General features: G+C 39.3%; 2 protein-coding genes across 3 annotated transcripts in view; one reads left to right on the top strand and one right to left on the bottom strand.

Moving 5' to 3' along the window:
* The window catches only part of TRPM5 (transient receptor potential cation channel subfamily M member 5), a 56,349-nt gene that overhangs the window by 19,090 nt on the left and 19,490 nt on the right, over nucleotides 1-17,769 (bottom strand). For both annotated transcript variants that reach the window (XM_035328497.1, XM_035328498.1), the window contains exons 5-15: nucleotides 16,158-16,324; nucleotides 13,603-13,783; nucleotides 11,391-11,455; nucleotides 10,049-10,240; nucleotides 8,644-8,743; nucleotides 7,682-7,800; nucleotides 6,800-7,141; nucleotides 4,663-4,794; nucleotides 3,463-3,586; nucleotides 1,323-1,468; nucleotides 448-560 (exon numbers count right to left, since the gene is read on the bottom strand). In XM_035328497.1, coding sequence (XP_035184388.1) covers nucleotides 448-560; nucleotides 1,323-1,468; nucleotides 3,463-3,586; nucleotides 4,663-4,794; nucleotides 6,800-7,141; nucleotides 7,682-7,800; nucleotides 8,644-8,743; nucleotides 10,049-10,240; nucleotides 11,391-11,455; nucleotides 13,603-13,783; nucleotides 16,158-16,324 — 1,681 coding nt within the window. The remainder of the gene's footprint in view (nucleotides 1-447; nucleotides 561-1,322; nucleotides 1,469-3,462; nucleotides 3,587-4,662; nucleotides 4,795-6,799; nucleotides 7,142-7,681; nucleotides 7,801-8,643; nucleotides 8,744-10,048; nucleotides 10,241-11,390; nucleotides 11,456-13,602; nucleotides 13,784-16,157; nucleotides 16,325-17,769) is intronic.
* Nucleotides 1-17,769, top strand: part of KCNQ1 (potassium voltage-gated channel subfamily Q member 1) — a 397,025-nt gene that overhangs the window by 3,424 nt on the left and 375,832 nt on the right. The gene's annotated exons all lie outside the window — the stretch shown is intronic.

A 17,769-nucleotide genomic window follows, 5' to 3' on the forward strand; every position in this document is an offset into this window, starting at 1 on the left:
GTTTCATATGAGTCCTGTGGTTTCAAGCTTGAATTTTGGTAAGATACTGAGGTTTGAACCAGGCATCTTCACATCTAGAAATAGATGGTGCTGTATCTGGAGATATCCTGTATACGCTATACGTTACTGTATATGCTGTACATTCAAGTGGAGCTGACAGAATCCCAACAGGCTTTTCTGTGGACAGCACAAAATAAAGTGATCTAGGTGAAACTGTGACATTGACTTTTGAAGTATTAGAATAAACACAGCACTAGCCTAGTACATACAAATCACTCAGTCCCATAGCAAACGGATTTGGTCAAGAGTGGTGCAGTCCTTCTGTTAACCTTCTGAGGCGGTATTACTGTATTTATCCTTCACATAAGAAATTTTCAGTTTGGATTTTTTTTCATGACTTATTTTTCTTCCTTTACTTATCTCTTGCACTCAAATATTTGTTTGTACCTGAATGTTATTAAATTTGTGTAGATTAGGAAAGGACACCAGAATCCACAGATTAATTTCAGGATCTGCGTGCTTGTAGACATGTCTCCCCACCATATTTTTGTTAGAAAGGCCTGAAATTCAAGAAAACAAGAGATGGCTTTGACATCATAAAAATGTAAGTGCATCTATGTTCTGTAGGTCCTAAGACAAGTAAAGTTTAGGCAATGCTCTGAAAACCGGAAGAGCAGACACACCTTCAGAGCATATGGGCACTTTGCATGTCCTTCTGCAGTTGTTTTTTAGTATGCCAAGAATTATGAGAGAACAGTGGAAAGAACTGTAATTTAAGTGGAATAAAAGAACATCTGTACTGCTGAGGAAGTGCAAGTCATCCACTGGGAGCTAAAAGCACCATCACTCTTAATTTAGTTTTGTGATGTGGATAGAACTCAGGTTGTGGGGGTGAAACCGAACAGTAATTTGATTTAACTTTTAAAGTGAGCTTCTCGAAATCTGAACAAGCTCTGTTAAGGAGCTACCTCATATCCTTGAGCAGCTTCATTGTGCCTCAGGCAGATTTTAAGCACTTTCCTGATGGTTTTCTGTGAGCAATGGAGGAAAAAGCACAGGATGTAATGAGGGCTAAACATTGTCTTCAGTGCATTGGTCTGGAGGCTAACTGGATAAAAGGGACAAGAGTGTTGCTTTGCCAGATATACAGCATTACATCCTCTTCATCCAGTGCCAGGGAGAGTGAAGAGTTCCCTCTCCAAAGAATGTCTCTGATCTGAACATATTTCATGGGGCCATTTGGTTGTTGTACTATCCTCTTTTGTGTCCAACATCATTGGCCTAAAGGCCCTGGTGGTAGGGGAAGTGTCTGTAGAACTTACCTGGACACCATCATGTGCAAAGAAAGACTTAGCATCTGCTTCTGTAGCCAGTTGAAGGCAGGTGGTTTTGCTCCAGTACTGATTTTTTCTTACCAACAGAGCAAATGCTCTCTCCTCGCTGTTTCGGTAGCATTCACTGAAAAGTTCTGCCAAATGAAGGAAATGTAGACAAACGGATCTTGTCATTTAAAACCAAAAAATGAATGTGAGGCAAGAGGGTGATATACGTAGGGTGCAACATCTGCCAGATGCATCTCTTGCACTAAAGAGTTCTGCAAGGCTGCAATAGTTAAAAAGCCCAAGAGCTAAGATGAGGTGGGTGGGAGAGAGGAACAATCCTGGACACAAGAATAACTCTGAAGAGGGCAGATGTAATGGATATGCTTTGGTGGGAAAAAAATAAAATACTGGAATTGTAATTTTAAAATTCCCACTATTTGCAGGGAGGTATGAAGCAAATCTCAGGACTTCCTCACTTCTTTCCATCTGCATGCTTCCTTCTCAGCTCTGGGGTGCTCTATTTTTGTTGTTTGATCTCCTATAGAAAAGTATTTCCTTCTCAGTTCCACAGACATGTCATAGAAACATCAGTATATCTTATAATCTCTCATCTGTAGCTGTCTTGTGTGGAGCTTTAGGCAGCAACGAGCCAAAGCAAATCCCAGAGGAGATCCTCCTACGCTTTGAAGGATGAGTTGCCACACTACTCCCTTTCCCCTGAAAAGACTGAAAAAAAGGAGCAGCTCACGTTTGACTTGTAGCCAACGAATGCTTTGTTTAAGACATAGATATTTGACGTAAAATAGTATTAGACTTGATCTATGCCACAGCACACTAATCTATTTCAGGAGAAGCTTGTTCTGGAGCTCAGAAACTCAGATAAATAGTACAGAAAGTCAAGGTTTTCTCATTAGACAAAATCTGACTTCTTGTCTCACTCTAGTTCACTTGATTATCTCAGTACCTTCCTAGGCCAGCCTACCCCTTGTTGTTACATTGTAAGGGCTGGGGAAAGGATCGGGTTCACTTAAAATACGCTGATAGGTGGACTTCTTTTGCAGTTAACATGGTATTTATCATTCTTAAAGAATGTTTGCTCTACATAATATTGATAGTATTATCTGGGCCAGAAATGGAAATTGAGGACCTGATCTCATGCTTACCAAAGCCAAGGAACAGACTGCTGTGTATTGGATTAGGCCCTCTAACTCCATGACTAAATTGTTGGGGTCCTGTGATTATATGAGTGCCTTAGTTTTTAAAAATAGCAATGGCCCTGTAAAAGGAGTGTGAAATGTGGTCTGTGTATAAATAATGCATCAGTGTCTGCATGAGCCTTCAAGAGCGTGATGTACTAGCTCGAAGGGCAAAGGGTTTCTGGACTTCTACATGCACTGTATTCTAAAGCCTTCTGTTCACAGCAGCGTTACCTTCAGGTACAAATTGGACTGATGTCAGAACAGCAGAGAATCTCATGTGCAAATACCTGTTCTTAAACCAAGCTGAGGAGAGAGGGCTTGGCATTCCAGCACTGTGGATGCCTGAATGCTGGCTGCTGTAGGGTGGGGCAGCTCGTCTGCTCTTATGCCAACCTGAACCTTGCTTGGACTACGGCAGTTCAGTTAGCCCACTTTTGGGCAAGGTAATCTCATGTTATTTTTAGCAGAGAAGATATCCCTTCAAATTTGGTTCTCTATTACATGGCCCATATGGAGTGAGGTTGATGTTGCAGGGCAACAAGACTGCTATGAGCCTGGAAGTGTTCTGGTTATTCTATTCTGATTATTCTATTCTATTCTGCCTGTCATTGTAATACACCTTGCACTAAGGTCAGATACTTAAAATACCAATATACAGCAAGAGAGAAACTTCTTCCATGCATCCCAGGGGTCAGCCTTAGAATACTGATTTTTCCAGAATAAGAACTTGGAGTTTTAGTCCTTCTGTGGTATTTGAACGCGTGGGACTGGCTGTGTTGCCAGTCTGTTAAATTACGCATGACAGTTGACCTTTTACAACTTTGTGAGGGTTTTGGGGTGTGTGTGTGTGTGTTATTTGTTGTTGCTCACCCCTCCCCCACTTGCTTGTCTTCCCATGGCCTGGAAACTGTTGATGCTGTTAAATAGCTGCCATTACTTACCAACAGCAAGCTGCTCATACTTGGCTTCTTTCATTATACGTGCTACTTCAGTCTTTGTCTCCAGGTGGGACATCTCCCTAAGGATCTTGCAGGCTGCCAGAGCTGAAGCTACACCCTCCTGACCCTGTAAAATTGAATGGTGTTACCAGACTAAAATTCTGAACTGGGGATGCTTCACTGATGAATAAGAAAGTCATGCATGTCTTCCCTTGGAAAAACCTTCCCTAAAATACAGACTTGAAAGTTTAAACTGTCTACAGAAGTTACAGTTTTGATCATATTTGAGAGTCAAAAACCATGTGTTAGTAGTTCTTGTGCCTTGTGAGGCTGGTGACATCTGGGTATGTTTGACCTTAGGGGGCCTGATTTGGGGTAGCAGTTGAGGACCTAGAAGAGAAGAATGGGTTATGGAAATAGAACAAAACACTCATACTGCTCAGTTTCCTAGAACATGGCTGTGCTGAGACCCTGCGTACAGACATTCACAGCAGAGAAATGTGTGTTCTGGTAACAAGGCTCCACAAACACAAGGCCTTCCAGGTGCAGATGTGTCTGCATGCACACACTTGCTGGCTGAAGAGCTGTGCTGCAGTTTATCTCCTTTCCACATGACACCTCTGGGCCAGATGCAGCTAGCTGGATGCTTGCAGATGGAGCTGTCTGGCCTCTGGAGCAGGAAGGGGGAAGAGACAGAAACTGTGGCACTGCAGATGTATGAGATGGCCTCAGCTGTGGAAGGGTTCAAAATAGGAGCCAATTATGCCAGTTTGAAGCTCAGCCCCTGGGACTGTGATGCTGTTGTTCCCTATGTATCCAGCAAATAAGCTGAAGATGCTCAATCGCGCTGTCCTCCTGCTAAAGCGCAAACAATTGACCTGTTGTAGAAGGAACAAAATCTGAGACTGAGTGGTGAGTCATCAGCAGCAAGGAAGACAAGGGGTCAGCTCTGCAGCTGAAGTTAATCAGCAGTTTCAGGCTGTACTGATTTACACCTGCTGCTGTTCGCTTCTACCTCTCTGTCAGGCCCCCTGGCCCCTGCTGGCATGAGACTCGCTGAGATGAAAGGCTCTATAAATGTGCATCCAGTATTTCAGAAGCAAACCTACCTATCATCTGAGCTGCAAGGCTGAGCAAAAAAACATCTCATATGCATGAAATATGACAATACCTCACCTGAAGGAGCTATAGCTTGATGCTTACCATAGCCCAGAAATAGTTTGCCATCTTGTGCCGGTTTTGAAGTACTGCCCATACAAACAAATCCCTCCAAGGATTTTTACTTTTCTGGTTCATGTCCAAGGGCCCAGGTAATTGCCTTGCATTTGTTTTATCCTGAAATATGGTTTTCAGAAATTAAAACCTGCTTTGCAATTTCTTTCCATGCAAATGACACGGTCTAAGCAGCCCCTGGCCTTGTCAGACACTTCATAGTCTTTTGATTTTTTTTTTTCTTTCTCCTGTGGGTCTGAGGTAATTAGTTCATTCTGTACTGAATCAAAGGACCCTTGTTTCCCTGATATAACTCAATATGTGTGAGAATGTTCTGGATGAAACTATGACTCCACTAAAGTCCATGGCAAAGCTCTCATTGACTTTATTAAGGCCAGGGTTTCACCGCTGGTGTGTAATATCATACAAGACAGACCTGTGATTAACTAATCTGAGCTGGCCTACGGTTATATCAGATTCTGCTCAACTGCCACAGAGGATGCGGTTTCAGAGAAAAGGGAACAAAAAGCATTTTATTTAATCAGGAATAAGTCACACCAAGGCCCTGTACATGACAAGAATAAAGCACGTCAGTGCTCTCTTTCTAGTCTTTCCTTTGAGAAACCTCTCCCTCATGCAGGGAGTATTTTAAGTAGAACAGTGCTTATTCCTTTAGTGCTTGATTTAAAAAACAAAAAAAAAAAACACTCTCCAGAGAAAGTATGGCAACTTAGGTCAAGTCCTGAATTTAAAGTATATTTTAAAATTGTCTATATATCTGTTGCGTTAATTACAAGCAGCCAGAGTGGTGTGTGGGTTTTTTCTAAAACAAGTTTGTGCAAGGATATTTTTGAAATCATTTAAGCTATGGGGTTCTGTTCAAAATTTATATTAATGGTTTGGGGGGGGGCGGCCCCCCCCCTTTGGTGTCTATAGTGAGCTATTTAATATACTAAATTGCATTGAAATCTGGAACAGACAATTTAGTAGGAGTACACTGGTATCCCATTACAGCAATGCTCTTAGTATTGCCAACGTTATTGGGATTGGGTTGCTGGTCACAACCATGGAAAGAAGCTTTTAAGGGGCGGTGGAACAAAAACTATTAGGCAGTGTGATCTTGTATCTGACTTGGGTCTTATTTGAATCAGTTGGTTTTAGGTCAGTTACTGCCAAATTCTGCAAAGGTAAGTGAGATTGCAGTGGCGAACTTTTATTTCTGTTAAGGTGTTACCCCAAATTATCTGTTCTTGTGCACAGAGAAAACCTGCTTAGATTCAAACTTCGATATTTTTTTCTACTACTATTTAATTCAGCTAAGCTTTATTAAAGCAAAAATAATTTAAGTTATGTCTCAAATGACATTTTATTTTGGAGTTTAAAGAGTTCTGAGATTAAACGAGAACTTTCCAAATATCAAAAGTTTTAATTGCTATATTACTCTAGAACTCTGATCTTTACCAACTTTCCCTGTAGTTCTCTGGAAATCAGTTTGGATGCATGATTTCAAGTGCTTTGCAAGAACTTTGGTATTTCTGAGTTTCATTTAAAATGAAAAAAAAGCTATTGCAAAAATTCCACATTCCATAGTGGTACTATGCTATCACACTATTCTTTTTCACGTATTACTTCAATCAACTGTTCTCATTTCTTGCTGTGTTATGTCACTCAATAATAAGATTATAATGACCTAAAGGCAACCATCAGGCACTGGACGTTATTGAATATTAGGTCTGCTTCTATATATTATAAATCCTTGACTAGTTTTACTTACAATAGGTTACTCTTTTCAAGGTTTATCTTAAAAACAGTGTGAGCGCAGACCTGGGACTGAATATTTTAACTCTAGTTCAAGGTACAGTAGAACTTTGAGTAAAACCCTGCATGGCAGAGGGGGAGAAAGAGGAATCGCAACCTGTTTATCTTAGAAATTCCTTTCTTTTACTCTAAATTTGAAATTTAAAAAACTGGACCATTCTTAGCTATAAGATTATTGAGCTAAAATGAGAAAACCAAAGTTTTCTCTTCATTTCCTTCCTTGTCTCATCCCCAAAGCCAAGAAATTGCCAAAACTTTTCAAATTCTAAATTGCAGAGGATCAGATTTATGATGGAAAGTTGTAACTCACAAATCTCTTCTTGCCTCCGTGTCTGAGATCTTGATAGAAACCTTTGCATGCATCATGGAGAAAATCCTTGAGAACTCTAGAAACTTCACTGAGAGTGAAGAGTGGGTTGGACTCCTGCTGCTGCTGACCTGTGAGCCCTGCCAAGGTCACTTTGCTTTCCTCATGTTTCTTCAGTAGAAGTTTGTAGAGGAGACATTTCTGAGAAATGGAACAGTAGAGTCTCTGCAGACGACTGTATGTCAGGAATTCGGATATGTTGGCCCCATTGTCAATAAATAACTTTACAAATTCTGGTTTGTCATTGATCAGAGCATCCATCATCACTTCCTCCAGGTCACAGGACTAGATTGATTGAAGGAGGAGGAATGGGGGGAAAAAAGGAAGAAAAATAGTGGTTTTAGAGATATTCATGGATGAATGAGGGAGGTAAAATTTACTGTTAGGACATGTACATTTTGCCTTATACCAGGTCAGCTGTGGGTATGATGAGAAAGAGGGATAGAACTATGTAAAAAAAGTCTATGTAAAACACTAGCACAACTAGCATGCTGTAGGAGTTGTGATGTTCAGGTACCCACTGCACTGGGTATTTATGTAGCAGTGGTTTGTGTGCGTAAAGATCTGTACAGAAGGGGGTGTGGGGGTAAGGGTTCTTGTCCCCAAAGGCTCAAGAAAAAGAACATGACCACTGAATTATTCACCTGTCTTCCCTCATTATCATCTGGGGGGCAGGACGGGAACCAGAAAGACATCTTAAGCAAGGATGCTATGACTGCCTAATCTCTTAGTGAGGAATGCAGGTAGTGCTGAAAACTGAGACCTTTTTTGTCAGTGTGTTTGTGTTCCACACCGATTGGCCACTACGGCAATAAAACCTTGTACCTTCCATTCCACATCACCATTGAATATTTCACTTTTAGCGATGTCCACTCTGTTCCAGGCCACTGCCAACTTCAGTTCATCCAAATATTCCTGGGCCTCCTGACTGTGACTTTTACAGGCTGGAACAAATAAGAAAGACAAGTTTAGTACTTTACACTAGTTACATTTAATTCAATATAGTATAGCTAATTTGATTGATAACTAAGTAAGAGCTCATTTTGCCATGGATTTGTGGGTCACTAAACCAGGAACCCTTCACAGGTGTTTTTTCTCCTAATTTAAGAAATATCTAAAACTTCATATTTTTTGAATATTTTAGTGGCTAAATTCTCTTAAAACATCAAATTAAATTAGTATTTTAAGAAAGACCCTGATCTGCAGAAACTGGGGAGGGTGTGGCTATTGTTTTTATCTTGTTTTAATTAGCACATGAGGAGTAGTATGTCTTTTTTCCCCAATGCTAAAATTAGGCTAGTCTAACACAAATTGAAAGGGCTGGCAGAGCAAGTAATGTATTTCAGAAAAGACAGTGAAGGTTTTTTACAGAAAAACTTGGTTGTACTTGGTTGTTTCTGGAACTAAGGTAGTTCAGGTCTGCTTGTGTTTTCTGTTGTGTGTTGTTTTTTGTTTTTTTTTTGTTAATGGCTTGTAAATGGAATAACTGTTACAGTATATTTCAGTTCTTCTACTGCCTCTACTACTAAGAGAAGCAAGCAGTGAAATAGAAGACTAATTAAAATAATACTATACAATAGCATGAGATTAAAAAGCAAACACTAGTTTAATGCTAGGTTCAAGGGTGAAGGTAGCTGCCAGTTACTTTGTCAATAAGCAAGCACAACAACTCTTTATTACAAATGAAATCTTATGGAACAGCCAACTGAACTTGCTCTGGACAAGAATAAAATATATTTATGGCACAGTGAGGTCAAATAACAAAGAATTACAATTATTGTTCTTACCTTTTACTAAAGCTTTTAAAATGACTGTGTCTAATTCTGAATCGTCTTGCTCAAAGTTGTGCAGAGTTAGAAGATGTTGGTGTGAAATAATGTTCTGAATCTATTGGGAGTGCAAACAGAAATCATTTAACCCACTCTCTAAACACTAATGTCTAAGAGCCCAGTGTAGACCACATGTACAGCTTTTCCCAGAGAACTTGCATTCTAAATGCAAAGCTGAGGTTTGGCAAGAGATTAACATTATTAGCTTTCCATATAAATAGGTCCTGAGGCAAGGAGGGAGTTATTGTCTTTTCCAGCGTTGCATAGCATGATAGGAGGAACAGAACTTGGATACCCTGAGAACCAGGGCAGTGCTTTAACTAGAAGATCTTTAACTCCCATTCCTATTTGATTCATAGTCATGCTGTGATCACTAATTCTGCTTTACCTTTTTCTGCTTTGACATTCAAATTCTCCTCTCAGAGTTGTTTATTTAAAAGCATGGTCTCTAAAGTTTCTTTGAGTAAAAATCATTGAATCTGACACATACAGTGCTCTCCTTCTGACTCTTTGACTTTTGTTTCTCATAGTGCAGCTGTACCAGGACTTTCTGAGCATCTGGCAATGTTGCTTCTTGATGCCCTTCCATCTCCTTTTTTTTTAGTGATCTGACAAAATTCTCCCCAATGGAATTAGCATGTGGAACTCCAAACCTAAGCATTACAGTGAGGACTGCAAAGAATAAATAGTGGGTGAGGTTGTGTGGACTTCATTCGTCTCAGAGGCATATGGTGTTCATCACTCTTCACATGAAGACAATGTCAAAGTATTTTTTTGTTTCTTAAACATTTATCCATAGTGGTTTAAGTCCAGTGAGTGCCTCGAGACAAAAAGTAAAGGAAATCTATGGATCTGTTTTCTCTCTCTTTTTCTAAGAAGAATACAAATAACCAACAATAGGATAACTTCTAAACACCCTTTGTTCTTGTTAATTTATTCATGCATGCCCACAATTAGGTTTTCCACTTAACAGCTGTAGATCATGAATTAGGTTGCTTCTGTCACAGCTGCACAAGCTCTACAGCTGTGGAGGATAAATAATGCTTCATGTCCTCCAGAAGGACTCTGGGATTCTTGGGTGCTGGTTGTTACCCGAGGAAATAACTGAGGAAGAACAGAGCCCTTGGTGTTCTGCTGAATCACTACAACAAAGTAGCTTTTATGATCAACTGACCACTTGATTTTAGTGTAAGAGAGGTATATGGCATTAGCAACAGAGCAATGGAGTATCCAAAACTTTTGGGGGGTGCATTTTTGATCTGCACTGAACGGACTACTGAAGCTAGGAACGGTATGAGAGAGCTTGTGAATATGATGCATGTAATTATCAAATACTGCATGCAGTTATCAAACATGAGCTCACTGTTGCTGTCCACTGGAGAATGTCCTTCCACAAGAAGCTTTCTGCAGGGAATTTCTCCTTAAATTGCTTTTCAACAGCTTCTGGCACAATAAGCTGTGGTTCATTCATGAATGCAGCTAAGATGTCAGCTGTACCTCCAGACCCTGCTAAGATAAGCCAGGGAGCAGAATTTTCCAAACCGATGCAAATCCTCTGTAGTTTAAAAAGTACATTTTTAGAATTCATACACGCAAAGAAAATGTGATGCAAAGAAAACGTTACTCAGAGAAGAAAGATTCATTGCAAGCTAGGAATAAATATGTACCTAAATCAGATTCATCCTGGAGTCATTCCAGACTCCTCTAGACTATTGAGATTTTTTTTTTGACTTTGTAGCAGATTGTCCATGTTGTAAGTCCCTGATTACAGCGCTTTCCATGACACGTTCTGAGTAGCTAAGCATCCGGATTTGGACAGGCAATGCACAAAACCTCTTTGTCCATGACTGGTTGTCTGTTTTTTGTTTTTTCCCTCCCCTCTCCTTCCCTAGCTGTTCAGCATGGTCAAGTGCAAGAGGAGTGCTATACAGGAATTCTCAGCAGGCTTTTCTGGCTGCTAAACCTAGTTATACATTCTGTATCTCTTTAAAGGTACAGTAGGGTATTTGTCTTCAGCTGAGAGTATTATCAAAAAAAAAAAACAAAAAACAAAAAACCATACATTGACTGCTACAAAGTACTAAAATAAAATATCAGAAAAAGTAAAATAGATATCATAGAGTATCTCCTAGTCAACAGGTTCTGGAAGTTGTGGAAGTGCTCAGAAAAATTCGTAACTGATTCTTCACTGAACAGGATATGGGAACGTTAGCAGGCAACTCTCCAGTCTTCTATCATACAAGGTATTTTTGCTCAGGGGAAGTAGGACACTATAATTTGAAAGTGAAATATCTAGAAAACCTGGCCTTATGTTTCCTTGGAGCTCTGTGACAGTTTTCTCTCTTGCTGAATGATTAATCCTTTTGTATGTAATGTCAAGTAATAGCACAGTATTTATACTCTACTAGATTTGAAACTGACTTCTGAGGTTTTGTTCTGGTTTTGAATTTTTTCTTTGCACTGTACTAGCTGGCAGTAGAAGCCTTAATGATCTGCTGGCACCTTTTCAAAATGAAGTATTTCTTCCAGACAAATACGGTCAATTTTAACATTAACAGAATTCAATTCTTAAGTGATGTATAGATCTAAATTTTGACTTTATGTAAAGTGCCAATACATGTATTTGTCATCCAACCATTTTTCCAGTAATTAATTAGTATTTAGCACCATATTTTTTTTTTCTTAAATTGCAAACAGCTTCTTACCTCAAGTGTGCCTGGTCCTCCATTTACCAGTAAGCAAAGCACAGGAATCTCAATGCTACCCGTTCCTGTGAAATAGATGGTTTAAAGAAGAAAACAAAAAAAAGAATTAACAGCTATCACAAGAACTATTGCTTTTCTGCTGTTCCCTTTAAAGTACTTCTGTTATGTCCAGTTTCAGTACCTATCAAAACCTGAAACTGCAGGCAACTGCAGAAGCAAGTGGCAAAGGAAGAAAATAACACTATGGCCCAGCAGACAGGGCCCTAGTCTAAGATTTAGGACCAAGGCACATTTGCCATATATGTTCGCATGATCCCTGGCAAGTAGTTCAGTCTCTCCGCACATTTGTATGTCTCAGCTGCAAAATATGGATATTGGCACTTCTGTACATCACAGCACTGTTGACTTAAGGTGATTGTTTACCATATGCTTTTTATCACTCTGATTTAACAGCCTAAAATATAATTCAATGCAGTCTAATGTGATCACTATCGATAATATAATATTTTATTTTTAGAGTAGTGCTATATTTAAAAGAAATGCCTATGAAATATTTAACTTCTTTTATGGCTGCAGGGGAAGAAATGATGAAGGCATCCCTGTTCATCCATTTTCCCACAGGTATACACTTGTTTCTAAATAGTTTATACTGTAAATACCGAACTCAGAATTCTGAAGATGCCTATAGATTGGCCTAAGAGAGCTCTGTCAGAACAGTGGCATCGTGAGATTAATGCCTCTTACAGCTGGAAGGTATTTGGTTCAAACAGTTTTTTGATGTTTCCCTTTGGAGGTCTTCCAGTTTGTACTATTTGTTGCATCTGTTGTGGGATGACTACAGAGATAAGGTAGAACTGAGCTGTAGTTTAGCCATGATTGGCAGGTAACTTGACTTGTTTTAGTGAATGGCATAGTATTGCCATAGCTCTTTAAGGTGCTATTGTTTGAAAAGTGACCCCTATGACTACAGAATCCTTGGAAAACATTTGTGGTTTTGAATCTTCTTCATTTAGCATATATTTAGATGAAATTTACGCTTCTGAGTGTGGTGGTGGGGAATTCTGATGTTATACTGGGGAAGGTGGGAAGTCCTTAATTGCAAATAATATTCAAAACACCAAAAAAATCCTATGTATGATTTGTAGATACTTTAATAAGGTCACACAGAATTTCCCTATTAAAGTGTTTTAGTTCAGCAAGGTTAAATGGGTTTGCTGAACTTAAATGAACGATACTTGTTTTCTTTATAGAAGATCTCACTGAACTCAGTATGCTCCAGTGAAATATTTATCAAATGAATCAGCGTTTTGGACAGAAAATTGTTCCTCTGAGATTTATTTGATCAGATTGGTTTGCAAGCAGAAAGAGGCTATTTTCCAATTGTCAGCACTGCAGCCTCTGCCTACCATTACAGTCCACCTGTGGTCCTTCCCAACTGAGTCACAATATAAGCATTCTTTGGGTGCATTCATGCTCTCAGGTATATCTGTGCAACCATACTATGGGCTATGTAATTGAATTCTCCAATGATGCATGAAAATGTGAATAAGTGAGCTCTTTCTCCTCTGTTTTAGCTGTGCTAGCACTGCAGGTATTACAGAAACAAAGGAAAGGTGAAAGTAATTGTATTAGGACTACAAATGAATTATTTCCATAAATCGGAAAAGGAGGCCTGCCTAATGCTCAGTTCTCATAAACAAAGCTCATGTTGATTTAGAGGGATATTAGATGCTATGCTGTTTACCCAGGATAAAATCTTATCCTGAAACAAATATGGCTTAAAATTTTTCAGAAAGCTTTGGCAAGTCTTTTCTTACAGAGTGGGAGCAATTCAAGACTCTGTGTGAGAGGGGATAGAAGTATACAACAATTAACATCTATCTCTTAGAGCCACTGGTCAGGGCACTTAAATCTGGATTTATTTTCCTTCTGTTGTGTTTCGAGGCAATTTGAGAGATGCTTTGAAGGTCAGCTTTGAGTTGTGTTTAAGGAGATGCAACAAATGTCAGGATTTTTGGTTCAAAGAGCAGCTTTTTCAACTTAAGTCAGCATAGTTCTGCCTCTTACACAATGACAACTGTGTTTACTTGATCTTGCCTATGTAGATGGTAAACTGAGAACTGGAGTTGCCTTTGATAAGGCCGGGGACGCACAAGTATCCCTGTAATGTTGCTATTATTCAAGCTATAGGATGCTTGTATAGTCTACTTACCACCATACCCAGTGCGCTGTTCTGAAATGTGCTTTTCCAAGGTGAGCCGTAGTTCAGTCGTTCTGTCTGGATCCTCTGATGTTACGTGATCCACCAGAATAAAATGGGAATGGTTGTGGTCCAGTGAATACAGTGGGCCTTGGACATTATCATCTGATTGGTAATGTACAAGGCTTTCATCCTAGAGATAGGAGAGATGTAAGCATTTTCTACAAAGCACAGTCTGCATTTCTATGTGCTTCATCTCCATTTTTCATGTTGTCTGTGCCATGACACCGAGCACCACTTTTCAGACACTTGAATAGCCTCTATGAAAAGGAAGGAGAAAGGAGTATTTGTTTCCTCTGAAAAGTGCTAGATGTGATAGCCTGTAAGCTGAAGTCCCTGAAATTCCCCTCTCAGGCTCTGCAAAATATACTGACATTAGTAATCATCTCTAGAACACAGGCGTTCATGCAGAGGTGCTGGAAGTGCTTGCACAAATGTTTGGGGCCATGAGAGGAGATAACTGTGAGTGAAGCCTTCATGTCTCAGATGTCTAAAATCTGGCACAAACAAGGGCAAACCTGTTCATTTCAGTAACGTTTTCACCATGCTCAGACCAGTAGATAAGTCAGCCTGCTATACATCCATATTGATTTAAACACAGCTTGGTTTAATTGACACGGTTATGTGAGGCCTCATGGTTATTCTTAATGTGGAAGCTGCATTCTAAAAATGTGACAGCACACAGGTAGGGATTCTTTCCCTCTCAGCAGCTCTGGGAAGAGTAGAAATGTCAGAAGCTGTTCCGGGTGGGGGAAAAGCAGTAAGTTTGCATGTCCTCTACAAACAGCTAGTGCCACAAGTTTCTCTTGCCTCCCTCCTGCTCCTGTCTCATTAGGGAAGGTTACCTTGAAGCAGTTACTTGTCTTCGTGCTTTGTTTAGACGGAGGATGTGCCTATAATCTGCTGCCGTGTGACATTAAGCCTACTTGCCAGAGAGACTTGGCCTTAGATTGGGACCCCGAGACCCAACAATCAACTGAAAAAAAACCTCTCCTATTTATTCACTGAAAATGTGGAAGCGATTGTTCAAGGATGTTTAGTGCATGCCAGTAACACAGAAATGGTGGAGGGACCCACTGATACCAGGGCTTGTTTTTCTCCCTGCTAGTGTGGATTCTTAGCTCAATTTATACAAGCTGTTTTTGTCAGCGTCAACTATAAGAAGAACCGGGTTTAGATCAATATCCCTGTCTATATTTCTTTTTTTGTCTTAAAGTTTCTGTCTAAGATCTAGGGTGTTCTTGGGTAGAAGCAGTGCCAGAACTCAGAGGGTCAAGAGCACTCTCCACCTACTCTTTGTCAAAGCATTTGGACTTCAGTCAAGAGGGAGAAAATCTAATACAATAAAAAGAACGGTGCACTTGTTTTGTAGCTACTGTTTGTGAAAGATCCAGGTGTGTTTTGATCACTTGGACTGGGAGGGGAGTGAAACAACTAGTCTGCTCTTGCCAGAGGAACTTTCCTTATCAAAATTCCCTAATGAGGTTCTTTCCTCTGAGCCACACAAATAGGTTAAAGTCTTCCAGCTGGAGAGTCTCATCTGACAGTGCACATAGATACCTGTCCTTGGCAGAAGGGATGGAAAAGAGAGAAAACCAATGACAATACAATGCAAATACAGTCTGGCAGTATCCCTGCTGATAGCTGGTACTTGCCAGCTTATCTGAGAGAAGAACTAGGTGCAAGTTCAAAGGGCTGTGTTTGTTACTTGCTTCTCAGCTTCTGTAGGGAAGTAAAATAACACAGAAATTGTCATTGTCACTATATGCCTATTTTACTGTTATAATAGTCTGCTTAGGACAGACAATACAGTGACAAGAATGTTATTAATTCCCTTTTCTACCTCCAGGTCAATTCAGCATCAACTTGGCATTTGCAACAACTCTTTCGATGGTTTTGTTTTTGTTAGTGTGTGTTTGTTTTAGTGTTGTTTTGTGTGTGCTTTTTTTTCCCTTCACAAATGTCAATTGCTTTGATCTGAACTGTAAAGTCCCCCAAACTCTCACCAGCTAACAAAATCTTGTATGGCTAGCACTGTTGGCTTGGCACGTAGAGGAGGTTTTGTGTTTTAGACACCAGTTCAGTGACTGTTCAGGAGAACTTGAAATACTTACGACTTGGTTTCATACTAGGATATACAGTTTTTACAGTATTTCTGCAATAGCTTGGAATTCTGCCCTAGATGGACAAGGAGAAAAAAGGTTTTAAAGGTATCCTATGATGTGTGTTTTTCCTCAGGTTTACCAGCTACTGAGCTAATGTCCAGTACTGCCACCTGCTGGATACTTGCAAATTTGCTGCCAAGTTCACTGCACAGGGCATGGAATCAGTGTGGTATAACGATTTTTCCTGCTCTTTGCTAATGTCTTTCACTAAAACACCCTTTGAACCCCACTTTTGTTTTTAAGACAGCTCGACGTTTTGCTGCCTACTACTTCCAAGTTTTGTAAACGTGAAGCTCAATTCTGAACAATCCTGTCTCACAAGTAGAATAAAGGGAAAAATACCTTTGCGTTCTCCAGAATTTCTCTGTGCTGAATTTTTCCGAGGGAAGTTATTCCTATGGCAATCACTCTTACTTTGGATGAAGCACTAGCCAGTGCGTGATCTCGGACTGCTTGCACTAAGTGCCTTGTTATTCCAACACGTAAAGCACTGGTAAAAATCCAGGCATCTGAAATTATTGTAATTGTTAGACAATTTCTTTGTAATTGAACAGGTTTGTGTGTCAAATAACATTATGTGAAGTACTAGATTTAAGGTTTGTTTGTTTGTAATTGGATAAGCTGCAGACAGATCTTGACAGACTGTAACTTTTAGAATTAAAAGACATACACAGAATCTAAGACTTTAACAAGGAAAAGAGGAAATTATTTGCCCAGTCAAATGTTCTTTACATATTCTGCCATCTTTAATGTAAATATGCTTATCTAGAGTACCATTTCCAGACTGGAGTCACTTACTGTCTAAATATGATCAGCAACATCACTACACCAGGCAGGTCTGCATGAGGAAGGGGCAAAGAGATGGAGAGGAGGAAGTTGTTGGCTTAAAAGACCAGACAGGGAGAGGTAACTGTGCAGTTGCTTGGCTCTTCTGGTAGCAGAAGAGGTTGGGCATAACCTGCCTAATCAGGTCTTTTTTTCCTCTTGTTTCATGTATTGGAGAGTGATTTTTTTTCATGAGAGTAGGATTTATGACAGTATTGTTATGATAAGAAACAATTTGGAGAACCCTAGTTAAACAGCTAATCAAGCTTTTTTTTTTTTTTTTTTTTTTTTTTTTTTTTTAATCATAAAAGACCTGGAGATCTTAAAGTTGTCCAGTCTTAAGTATGGAAGGAGCTGGAGATAAAAATAATAATAAACTGTCCAGTACCCAAGTATTTAAAAAGTTTTGATGCCTGGTTCTTTCATTACTGAAAGCAAAACTGTTAAAATCTTGTCTGAATCAGTGAAACTACACCAAGAGCTTGCAGTGAAATGCTTACAGATATTTTCACTTCATTTTTCAGCTATTTTCACAAAGATACAAGAAAATACATCATCTTAAATATTAGCCACTTCTTTTCATATTTCCAGACTTTTTTGTTTGTTTGTTTTTAAATGCATTTCCCTACTCTTGTAATTCATGTGAACAGCCAGGGAGAAGGTGAGCTGACTTTTCTTCTATGTTAGACATTTATGTTAAGCATTAGCAAGGTCCTTTTGTTTAAACTTGAGTTGAAATTTTAAGTCTTTTGTTTCACTAAGAAAGTCTGCTATACTCTTATATTTGCAGAAAACAGATCTTCAAAAAATATAAACAATTGCAACAGGACTTTGATAACTAAAAAGTAAGAATGGAGAGAACAAGAATTATTTATGACCAAATTAAGCTATGTTAAGAGTTGTTTTGTTACAACTTAAAAGTTGGACAACATATTTGGTCCTATCTCTGCGATCTTTCTATTGTTGTCTTTGAGATAATAACCTCAGGTAATTTTACACTTAAGGAATGATTGCCTGAAGTAATTTGGTTTGAAATAGCTTATTTTTGCTATTTGTAATACAATAACTTACTATAATAACACATATAAATAAAAGCTATTTAAACGCAAGTTGTAGGCTGCATTCAGCA

Source organism: Oxyura jamaicensis, chromosome 5 (genome assembly GCF_011077185.1).
Source record: "Oxyura jamaicensis isolate SHBP4307 breed ruddy duck chromosome 5, BPBGC_Ojam_1.0, whole genome shotgun sequence".
NCBI classification, from domain to species: domain Eukaryota; kingdom Metazoa; phylum Chordata; class Aves; order Anseriformes; family Anatidae; genus Oxyura; species Oxyura jamaicensis.